The 11,659-nt window shown below is 48.4% G+C and overlaps 3 protein-coding genes and 1 long non-coding RNA gene across 4 annotated transcripts in view; 2 read left to right on the plus strand and 2 right to left on the minus strand.

Moving 5' to 3' along the window:
- The window catches only part of LOC118414489, a gene marked incomplete in the record, with an annotated part of 17,372 nt that extends 9,994 nt beyond the window's left edge, over positions 1-7,378 (minus strand). Inside the window, 4 exon segments of the mRNA XM_035818557.1 lie at positions 5,977-6,107; positions 6,453-6,531; positions 6,727-6,859; positions 7,209-7,378. Coding sequence (XP_035674450.1) covers positions 5,977-6,107; positions 6,453-6,531; positions 6,727-6,859; positions 7,209-7,211 — 346 coding nt within the window.
- Positions 1-11,659, plus strand: part of LOC118413013 — a 711,153-nt gene that overhangs the window by 616,602 nt on the left and 82,892 nt on the right. The gene's annotated exons all lie outside the window — the stretch shown is intronic.
- The window catches only part of LOC118414515, a 660,232-nt gene that overhangs the window by 577,195 nt on the left and 71,378 nt on the right, over positions 1-11,659 (minus strand). The gene's annotated exons all lie outside the window — the stretch shown is intronic.
- Positions 7,328-10,939, plus strand: LOC118414501 (NEDD8-conjugating enzyme Ubc12; the record flags this gene model as incomplete). Its single annotated transcript, XM_035818588.1, is given in 5 exon segments — positions 7,328-7,511; positions 9,252-9,346; positions 9,482-9,520; positions 9,673-9,776; positions 10,876-10,939. Coding segments are annotated over 5 exon segments (408 nt in total), but the record flags the coding sequence as incomplete, so codon positions are not given.

The following is an 11,659-nucleotide window of genomic DNA, read 5'->3' on the forward strand; positions in this document are numbered from 1 at the left end:
CGACGGAGAGCGGCGCGCAGCCCAGGAACTCTTCCGCTTACCACCGTCTTTTCCGCGCCATTTCGAACAACCGCCGAACAACTTACCTCCTCGACTCCTCCTAAACTATCTCCCTACACCTTTACCATTTTGACTCCCCCCAAATTTCTTCCCCTCGTAAGAATGTTTGGCGCCGGCCGGAGAAAGATTCGCCCCCCAGCCCGTTTTGTCTCGTCACCGGCCGAGGACGCCGAGCTTGAGTGGCATTCCACGCCAGCAGAGCTGTCGAAAAGGCTGGAAGACGAGCTTTTGGATGTGACCCGCCAACTGGAGAAGATGAAAGCAGACCTCGGCGCCGATTTAGAGAGGGCCGGCAGAGTTCGCACCCCCCTCCCCACCACCACACCGGAAGCCGCCGACGGAGGTCAAAGGTCTCCCATCCCAGAAATCCCAGCGCGAGTTAAAGATGGCCGCCCGGAAGCGCACACAAGGGCGCTGCGTGCAGAGCTTCGAGAGCCCAATCCTCCCGTGAGGCAGAACTTTCCGACTTTGCGGGAGGTTCGGGCCTTTCAGCAGCTACAGAGTGACCCTACAGAGTTTTCCCGGCACATTCCAAGATATACCGAAGCGGAACAGTGGGGCACGGCCAGCATCGAGGGCCACCCCCCTCCCCCCAAGTACAACACTCAGCAAGTCCAGGAAGGCCTCCCACCTTCACAGCAAGGTAAGAAACTTACAAGCGGCCTTGCCAGGAAAGCGCATGATAGAGTTGTCAGAGAGGTTAGTTGGCCTCATGAATATGTTTTTCCGGCCACCACCACCGTCACTTATGACTCATTGACCTACGACCAGTTTGTTGCCGGAGAAATGTCCATTATTCTCAGCGCCCACACCCACCCGACAGAAAGCCGGAACAGGGGACACATCTTGAGGGGACTCATGCTGGACGTGCCCACTTATACCTTTAGGGGTGTTAAGAACTTTTTCAAGATTTTGCTCATACACGTGGAGCACGGCCTAGTGAACATCGACACTAACACCACACTAGCCGAAGTGTACAAACTAAAAGAAGATCATCTGCGGCGGCCGTCGTCGGAGATGGAGCAGGGTCATGCACACGGCGGTCCCCAGCAAGCAGCATCCACCGAGAGAGTTGGAGGTCCACGCAGCACATACTGCTACAGGTATCAGGCCAATACCTGCTCCTTTGCCACCGACCACATCTCAGCGTCAGGCACACTCCACGTACACGCTTGCAAGTTCTGTTCCAGGAATAGGCCAGAAGTGGATGCCAGCCACCCCGCTAAGTTCTGCCCATTCAACAGAGATAGGGGAAGACAGAGTGGACACTCAGCAAACCGTGACAGTTCCTGACTAGACTCTGCTCACAGCAGGCATCGGACTTCCCCGGTAACGACCTTGACTGCAACTACAACCAAAGCGCAACAAGCAAGCCCAGTTTTACGAGACTCTTCTCGCAAGCTATCAAGACCTGTCATGAGAGGTACCCACACCCACGACGCTGCTCCGAAGCCCTCACCAGTATCGACGGCGAGCAGCTATGACAAACAGCGCGCTCTAAAGCCCTCACCAACTCAGACGGCGAGCCGCGCTCTCCCACAGACCTCTCCAAGTAAGATGGCAGGCATGTACCACGGTTCCCCTACCCAAGCCCTACAGAGGCTCAGTACCGGCCTCGCACCCACGGTATCGACACAGGCGACACCCGCAGTGACTGACTCACAGCCTCATCAGCCAGGCGCCCAGGGTCACTAAGCACACAGCCCGTGACCTGCATGACATCGTTCACGCGTCAGGTCAGTACAACTTCCGTGGTTTGCGTATTCCGTTACAAACCCACCTCAACATTCCAGCGTGGCGAGCTTCCTTGGAACATTACGTTGATAACGGTATTGTGGAATTCCTTGAATTTGGTTGGCCCATTGGTTTTGACTCGCTGTACTTACCCGTGTCTTCCAGACGGAACCACAACTCGGCCAACACCTACAGCGCCGCGGTCGACCAGTACGTCAACAAGGAGGTGACACTCGGAGCCACGCAGGGCCCATTCCGCTTACCGCCCTTCGGCAACGACTTTGTTGCATCTCCCCTCCAGACCGTACCGAAAGGCGACGAAGGTGATAGGCGGGTAGTCGTGGACTTGAGCTTCCCGCCAGGGTCATCGGTCAACGACGGCATCCCAGCGAAGCAGTACTTGGGTCATCCACTCCACTTCACCCTCCCCAGCCACGAGGCCTTCGAATCCTTGATCAGGCGCAAAGGCCCAGGCTGTCAGTTGTACAAGCGTGACCTGAGCAGGGCCTATCGCCAGATACCGGTAGACCCTTATGATTATCACATGCTCGGATTTACCTGGCGGGATAGCTTTTATTTCGATATTGTATTTCCGTTCGGGCTGCGCTCGGCGGCCATGGCGTGCCAAAGGACCACCAACGCCATCTCCTACATCCACGCAGCACAAGGCTACGAGTGTGTGAACTACATAGACGACTTCGGGGGCGCTGACTCCAGACGAGGCAGAGCAGGCCTTCCAGTCCTTGGGTTCGACTCGACACCTCGGGCTCGAGGAGTCGGTAGAGAAGGCCACCCCGCCTTGTACGAACATGACCTTCTTAGGCATCGGTTACGACACCTTAAAGATGACAAAAAGCGTGACCCAAGAGCGCTTAGCTGATACACTTCTTGAATTGGACGTCTGGCTAGGCAAAAAGAGAGCAACCAAACAGGAGATACAGGTACTCCTTGGGAAACTGGCATTTGTGGCAATATGCGTCCAGCCGGGCAGGGTCTTTCTGTCACGCATTATCACCACATTGAAGGGCCTTCGCAGACAGCATCATCGAACACGGCTCTCCAGCGACTTTAAGAAGGATGTGCACTGGTGGCGTACCTTTCTGCCAGAGTTTAACGGGATCTCCTTGATTAAAGACCCGTCACGTCGCACTTTACCCGACACGCCGACCACTGATGCCTGTCTCACCGGTTGCGGCGGCACCTTCAATCGTCAGTACTTTCACTCAGCCTTCCCGACAGCGCTTGTGCAACAAAAGCATCCGATTCATCGTCTGGAGATGTTAGCTATCATCGTGGCGTGTAAGGCCTGGGGTGAAGACTGGTCGGGTTGCACAGTGCGGATCGCTTGCGACAACGAACCGTCCGTGCAAGTAATCCTGACAGGCCGTTCCACGGATAAGTTCATGCAGGCATGCGCCAGAGAATTGATTTACCTTCAAGCTCGTTACGACTTCGCACTCTCTGCCTACCACATTCCTGGTGAGACCAACAGACTAGCGGACGCCTTGAGCCGCTGGCACACAAGTCCGAGTTACCAGCGTCAATGGCAGACTGCAACTGATGACGAGCTGTGGAACGAAACTTTAGTCCACCAAGAGTGGTTCGACTTCACTCACGCATGGTAGAATAGAAGCACGTTTCAGCACCTCTCACCTGCACCTGACCTTGTTTCCATTCTCACACCACAGGTGATGCCTGGACCCTACTTGAACATGACACCCTGCGCACCCAGCAGCAAGCTTTTGCTGCTTCCACGCGGGCGAACCATCAGACCCAGTTCCGAGCTTACATCGGATTCTGCAAGTTCTTTGGGAAGGTGCCCATTCCAGCGTCGGCCCATCTCTTGTCATGCTACGCTCAGTTCTTGAGTCGCTCACTCAAGTCACCAGACACGATCGCACATTACCTCTCAGCCGTGAAGCTACTCCACCAACTTCACGGCCACTACCAGTTCAGTCTCCAGCAATTCGAACTCCAGCAGACTCTCCGCGGCCTGAAGAAAATCCTACGGCACCGCCCCAAAGGGCATCACCCCATCACCCCAGAATTCCTCCTAAAAGCACGGGAGTTCCTCAACTTGAATACTTCAAAAGACGTTACCACCTGGACAGTCTTATTGATCGGTTTCTTCGCCTACCTACGAAGATCAAACCTGGTGCCCACGACCGCGAAAGCTTTCGATAACACCAAGCACCTTCAGCGACGAGACATCCTGTGCGTTAAGGAAGGCCTTCTCATTCAGAACACTTGGTCTAAAACTATTCAAGCTAACGAGAGAGACCTCGTAGTTCCCATCCTGGCGATCCCAGGTTCTCCGCTGTGCCCCGTGGTAGCTTACAACAACATGCTACAACTCTGCCCAGCGCCACCCGATGCACCGGCCTTCCTCCTCCCACCAACCGCACGGCGTCGGTACCGGCCAATGACTGCTTCTACTCTCACCAAAGAACTAGCTCGTCTAGTTAAGCAAGTCGGTCTGCCGAAGGGCTACCACACGCTGCACGATCTACGCCGTGGCGGATACACCCTGGCTTTCGAGGCTGGCGTCCCTCGAGAGCTACGAAAGCAACACGGTGATTGGAGATCGGACGCTGACCTGCTCTACCTCCGTCCATCGGTTGAGCAACGTCTACGTGTACCGGCAGCCATGCGGCATCTCATCCTGCAGCGCTTGTAAGCAGCGCTCCACCAACCTCGGAGTCTTCTTGGCCCCTGCGGACTGGCCTGTGACATCCTGTGTTTGTACGAGATTGTACACGAAACAGCATACAAGACTGAGTAAAGATGTCACTCGCCCAATACGACTCCTTGTGTTTGACTGAGTGTGAACAATTATGGGCGTATGACGGGATGGCGTCATACTCGGGAATTGTGGGCGAAGTCTCGTGAGCACTACTGCGAGACGCCGCGAGATCTGAGAGGAAGAACAGCAGATCTCGAACAAACTGCCACCGCCACCCAACAACGTCCTTCAGAACTGTCGATCTCAGTAGTTCAGTTTCGTAGTTTTAAAATTCACAACTTAGTTTAGTCTCTGCACCACTTAGATATTAGCCTTCTTTTAGCCTTTTCCCCAAGTCTCTCGATTGTTTTGTATGACTAGCATAGCCCTTCATGTGCAGTCAGAGCTAGAAGTTGCACCTTGTCACAGCATTCAGCTCTGCTCAGGTCACAGATCGACGGGCGAGAGAGATAAACTGTAGTTTCCCTCCAAACTGTCATCGTCATCGAGAGTCTACCTGTTTTATAGCCATCTCGTGGCCTTTTATCGTTAGTGTTAAGGTCGCTCTGTACGTCGAGCAGTACCTCGTTTAGCGCTCAACTGTATTTTACCATGAATTGTACTATTTTAACGAGAGCCTTAACATTTTATGGCCACCTCCCAGGCTTTGTACTTGTCATTTGTTAAATTCGTTATGTACGTCAAAGGCTACCTTTTTTGTACTCGTTCGTTTATGCCTAGCGTTCTAGGCTAGGCCTGTGACATCCTGTGTTTGTACGAGATTGTACACGAAACAGCATACAAGACTGAGTAAAGATGTCACTCGCCCAATACGACTCCTTGTGTTTGACTGAGTGTGAACAATTCTACACCACAGGGTGTCTGCCACCATACCAGTAACCATGGTGACAGCTGCGTGGTCCAAGTCATGGACCCCCTAAAGAAATAAACATGTTGGTCCCTACCTGGTGGGATAACCCCCTTGAAGTCATACGGCGGTTGGTCCCTACCTGGTGGGATAACCCCCTTGATGTCATACGGCGGTTGGTCCCTACCTGGTGGGATAACCCCCTTGAAGTCATACGGCGGTTGGTCCCTACCTGGTGGGATAACCCCCTTGATGTCATACGGCGGTTGGTCCCTACCTGGTGGGATAACCCCCTTGAAGTCATACGGCGGTTGGTCCCTACCTGGTGGGATAACCCCCTTGATGTCATACGGCGGTTGGTCCCTACCTGGTGGGATAACCCCCTTGAAGTCATACGGCGGTTGGTCCCTACCTGGTGGGATAACCCCCTTGATGTCATACGGCGGTTGGTCCCTACCTGGTGGGATAACCCCCTTGAAGTCATACGGCGGTTGGTCCCTACCTGGTGGGATAACCCCCTTGATGTCATACAGCGGTTGGTCCCTACCTGGTGGGATAACCCCCTTGAAGTCATACGGCGGTTGGTCCCTACCTGGTGGGATAACCCCCTTGAAGTCATACGGCGGTTGGTCCTTCCCTGACTTTCCCTGCCTGTCAACATCGTTGTCATGCCAACGACCCCTGTCGCTGAAGACACTTATTCCTGACTTCATTCCTGATTGGCTGAAAAACAGCAGAACAAATCTTTTGGATAACAAATAAAGATGGGTGAAAAACAGCAGAATTAAAACTTTTGAATTGGTTAGACAATGTGGTTTCATTTACCTGATGGAACCACAGGTGTGTACAATTTAGGCAGGTGAGACAAGTGCTCACCTGATGGAGACACAGGTGTGACAGGTGCTCACCTGATGGAGACACAGGTGTGACAGGTGCTCACCTGATGGAGACACAGGTGTGACAGGTGCTCACCTGATGGAGACACAGGTGTGACAGGTGCTCACCTGATGGAGACACAGGTGTGACAGGTGCTCACCGACTGGCACTACAGGTGTGATATGAACTCACCTGGTTGAATTCTTGCCCAGAGTAGACTGTTTTTCAGGCCGGGGACTAGGTTTGGGTTGAGAAGTTTTTCCTGGTTCACCTATAAATAAAGGAAAAAAAAGCCAAACTAGAAAGTTGGCAGCCTTTTCCTTCAAAGTTTTGCTGTTTATTGCATACTTCAAGTGCAACAACTTTCCTTAAGTTACCATTCCGCAATTCTTGATGACTCTGTTTCGATGCCCATATTTTACACGCCTTAATTTCATTAACCAACAAGGAAGTCTATTATCTGTACCTGTAGTTTTTTGGCCGAACATGTCTTTGGGAGCGTCTGTCGCACGCGGAGTCTCGATAACAGACGACTTTTCCTCATCGCTACTGTCCCAGTTACTCTCGCTCTCCGAGAGCACCTGTTGGCGCTTGTGCAGCTGCATGGTACATAAACAACAAAACATTAACAACAAAACATTAACAAACAACAAAAGTTTTTCAAATCTCATCAATATTATATTTTATGGTATATGGTCAGTTATTTAATAAATTATCACATATCACGTTATATTTTATGCAACGTTATTACATGTAATGGTATTCTGAATTCATTATAACGTTATAGTCCAGAAGAAAGCATTGAGTATGAGTGAATGGAGGTCATGGAGCCTACATGACTTTAAATTCTAGGACCAGTTCCCGACATATCAACAATATCAACAAGTAAATAGTAACGTGAAAAACGTCTGTGGAACTTAAAACTCGCTGTTATGTTTACAAACTCACCATTGTTAAATTTGATGTTTATTTTTCTCCTATATTTTTTCCAGTCGTCCGAAAATTCCGCCGAAGAATCCGACTGAACTCTGACCTGCCTGTCCCAGAATGCAGCGCGGCTTCCGTTCTCACTGCTGGAAAATTTTAGAAGTCGGCATCGAAAAATCCTCATCAAGGGGCGTAAATAGGTCTGAACTTGGGACAAAATGATTAAGCTGTTTTCCCTTAAACAACAGAAGAAGGACGGAGAAGTCGGGGGACAGAAAACGGGGACCAAGAGAGCGTCGGCAGCACAACTCCGCATTACCAAAGGTGGGACCGCATCAAGCAAACTGCTGGCACTGACAAACTTACAATTTTGTTTAGGAATTCATATTATTTATGGACCTTCAAGATACGTTTTGTACTTTCACAGGAAAGGTAGAGATAGGCTTCACTTTTCAAACTGCATTTACTTTGTATCGGAAACAGACATCCAAATTGCTGCGGCGTATTGAACTGAAGAGTTGAGGCGAAGACGTCATTTTTATGCCATGTACAATAGTTTCCGGTGGGGAGGGGGGCATAATGAATATGCTAAATTTACAGCTGGAAAATACACAAACCCAACACTCAGGGGTTCAAGCACCGCCAGACTGACCATGCCAAATGGTTCTGAGTCTTTTGGCGTAACGGTTCAGCGTCTGGGTTTTTGCGGATTCGAATCCCGGGTCCAGGATATTGTCTATGTCTGTTTTATTCCTTACATTACATCATTACATCAAAACGTTTTGTTTGCAAAAGCACATCTGATCTGCCTACTTCAGAAACGACAGTATGTATACTAGACATTAATATTTTGGAACATGAGACACAGTGAGCCTACAGTATCTTGTTTTGGAAAAGAAACCTAATTCTCAGACTCTGAAGAAAGAACTAACTTGGATGCTGTCTGATTCTGAAACATCTGACTCTTCAAAGAATTTATCCAGCTGGGTGATTTGTTGTATAAGGTTGATGATTAAAAAACCCAACAAAACTGCTTATTGTCCTGGTTTCAGATCAAATATGCCCCAACTAAAAATAAACCTTACTCCATCCCATGGGGCTAGCGGTAGTAACAGATTTTCCCCGAAGTCAGAACTCAGATTAGCATTTATACAAACTACAGTATACGTCTAACTTTTCCGTCTTACTTTCCTCTGCACATATGTACGTGATACCAGAATTATTGCCAGGTTGGTTGCCTGCAGTTGGCCCAGTTCAGTGTCTAGCTTGAGTCTGTCCGGTGCTGAGGTCGGGCAGCCATGTTTACTATGTACACTCAGAGGTGGCATGGATGCTGTGTGGCCGTCATTATAAATTATAATGGGCCTTTTCCTACAGTATTGTATAAACACTCTACAAAGTCTTTATGTGAAACATCAGATTTCAGACATTAGCATGAAAAGTCATCTATGTTGGTTACTTGGTAGCAGCAACTTTTAACTACAGAGTGAAAACTTGGTTTCAACACAAAAAGGTAGTGCATTTACTTATCTACTTATCAATCTTAGATACAGATGGGAGGATTTTGACAGTCTTAGTGCAGCCTTCCCAGAATTCAAGTAACCAAACCACTGGCACTGGATCACCTGACCTTACGGACATCAGCCGGTGGCCAAAGTGCCGGGATTGTAGATATGGCAGACCGCATTTCTGGTGTTTTACAGGTGATGTGACATCAGGCCGCATTTCTGGTGTTTTACAGGTCATGTGACATCAGGCCGCATTTCTGGTGTTTTACAGGTCATGTGACATCAGGCCGCGTTTCTGGTGTTCTAAAGGACATGTGACATCAAGCAATTTTTCTGAAGTTTTATATAGATCATGTGACATCAGGTGGTATTTTGATGTTTTATACATCATGTGACATCAGGTAGTATTTTGATGTTTTATACGTCATGTGACATCAGGTAGTATTCTGGTGTTTTATACGTCATGTGACATCAGGTAGTATTCTGATGTTTTATAGGTCATGTGACATCAGGTAGTATTCTGATGTTTTATAGGTCATGTGACATGTTGTTTCAGACATTAATGAGCTGCAGCTGCCGAAGACGTGTCAGACAGAGTTTCCTGACCCCGATGACCTCCTCAACTTCAAGCTCATTATCATGCCTGACGAGGTAAACAAGTAAACTCATTACCATGGTTAACGAGGTACACAAAGTTTGACAAACACCTTATCATGTCTGTCTGCCATTCTCGTGGTCTCGTGATGGCCTAATAATTACTAGTACGGCTCTGTTCTTGTTTTTCAGGGTTTCTACAAGGGTGGCAGATTTGTGTTTAGCTTTAAGGTAAGTTTTGCTGACAGATGTCTTGTCAACCTTTTTTTCTTTAGATTTGTCATAAATGTTGGTGACAAAATTAAAACATGTTTCAAAGATCACCCAAAATGTTATCACTTATCGATGACCCTGGTTTGACTCATGACAACTTCTACTTCAAGGTCGGGCAGGGCTACCCCCACGAACCCCCCAAGGTCAAATGTGAGACCATGGTTTACCACCCCAACATCGATCTAGAAGGAAACGTCTGCTTAAATATCCTGAGGTGAGCTCCGTATCTATATCTATATCTGTATCTATATAGCTGATATAAGTGCCATTCTGCCTAACGCACCAGCTTTTGTATCTGTATCTGTATAGCCGGTATAACCGCCCCTCGGTGTAATGCACCAGCTTCTGTATCTGTATCTATATAGCTGATATAAGCGCCACTCTGCGTTACGCACCAGCTTCTGTATCTCTATCTATATAGCTGATATAAGCGCCATTCTGCGTAACACACCAGCTTCTCTATCTGTATCTATATAGTTATATAAGCGCCATTCTGCCTAACGCACCAGCTTCTGTATCTGTATCTCTATAGCCGGTATAACCGCCCCTCGGTGTAACGCACCAGCTTCTGTATCTATATCTATAACCACCCTTTGTATATCAAAAGCTACATGCAAAAAGGATTGATTGAATCATTGCCAAACGAACCTGACGATAAAGTTCAAGTGTTGAACAGAAGTAGGGACATTTGGCAAATTTTTTGGATGACCCAGTCGCGTCAGCAGGCCTGGTGCTTGTTTCTTGAGTGTATATATAATGAGTTTTATACCATGGGAAAGGAAATCATAAGCTTTCTTTATCAATGATATATAATACATTGAAAGTGATGCAGAAACAACAGAAATATGACCAACTGAAGTAAACATTCCAAACGTTTTTTGATGAGTTTATATAGCTTGTATAACCACCCTTTGGCATTACACACCAGCTTCTGTATCTGTACAGTGCTCGAAATACCCACTTGCAAACGCAACCACATTTTGCTTTTTGGGTAACCTGGCTTTTGACTCAGGCTGCCACCTGCACAAACTGGCTGAAAAAAGGATTTCCATCACCGCCGTGCCTATATTAGTATATAGCCGGGATAACCGCCTTCAGCTAGTGCACCGGCTCTATATAGCCGGGATAACCGCCTTCAGCTAGTGCACCGGCTCTATATAGCCTGGATAACCGCCTTCAGCTAGTGCACCGGCTCACTCCTCTTTGTAGTAGAAATCTTGTCATTTATGTTGTTTACCAACGAACATGAACATTCTTGGTGATCGTCCCTTTGTTAGTTAATTGTGTTGGACTTTCTCTCCTCTCGATCCCAGGGAAGACTGGAAACCCGTGCTGACGATTAACTCTATCATCTACGGGCTGCAGTATTTGTTCTTGGTAAGTCTGGGGTTAACTGTTGCTGCAGTATTTGTTCTTGGTAAGTCTGAGGTTAACTGTTGCTGCAGTATTTGTTCTTGGTAAGTCTGGGGTTAACTGTTGCTGCAGTATTTGTTCTTGGTAAGTCTGGGGTTAACTGTTGCTGCAGTATTTGTTCTTGGTAAGTCTGGGGTTAACTGTTGCTGCAGTATTTGTTCTTGGTAAGTCTGGGGTTAACTGTTGCTGCAGTATTTGTTCTTGGTAACTGCTCCCATCTCTAGCTGCTGTTGCCTCCAGGGGTGGAGTTACATATTTTCAAACACGATGTGCTGATGATTCCCTGAAAGTATTTAGGGTTTCAGTTTGACGATCATCTTCTGTAGATGACAGTTTTGATGATTTTGCTGTTGTAAACTTCTGTGTTTCTGACATGCCCCCTCCCCCGATGAAAGATGTTTCTCATGCTGCTGACATGCCCCCCTCCCCCGATGAAAGATGTTTCTCATGCTGCTGACATGCCCCCCTCCCCTAGTGATAATTTAAAATGTTTGTCATACCCCCCTTCCTATGACAGCATGATGTAACATGTTTTCTCCGTCATGTACCCCCCCCATGATGATGTAACATGTTTTCTCCGTCATGTACCCCCCCCCCATGATGATGTAACGTTTTCTCCGTCATGTACCCCCCCCCATGATGAAGTTACATGTTTTCTCCGTCAAGTACCCCCCCATGAAGATG

The sequence above is a fragment of the Branchiostoma floridae genome, chromosome 4, assembly GCF_000003815.2.
Source record: "Branchiostoma floridae strain S238N-H82 chromosome 4, Bfl_VNyyK, whole genome shotgun sequence".
NCBI classification, from domain to species: domain Eukaryota; kingdom Metazoa; phylum Chordata; class Leptocardii; order Amphioxiformes; family Branchiostomatidae; genus Branchiostoma; species Branchiostoma floridae.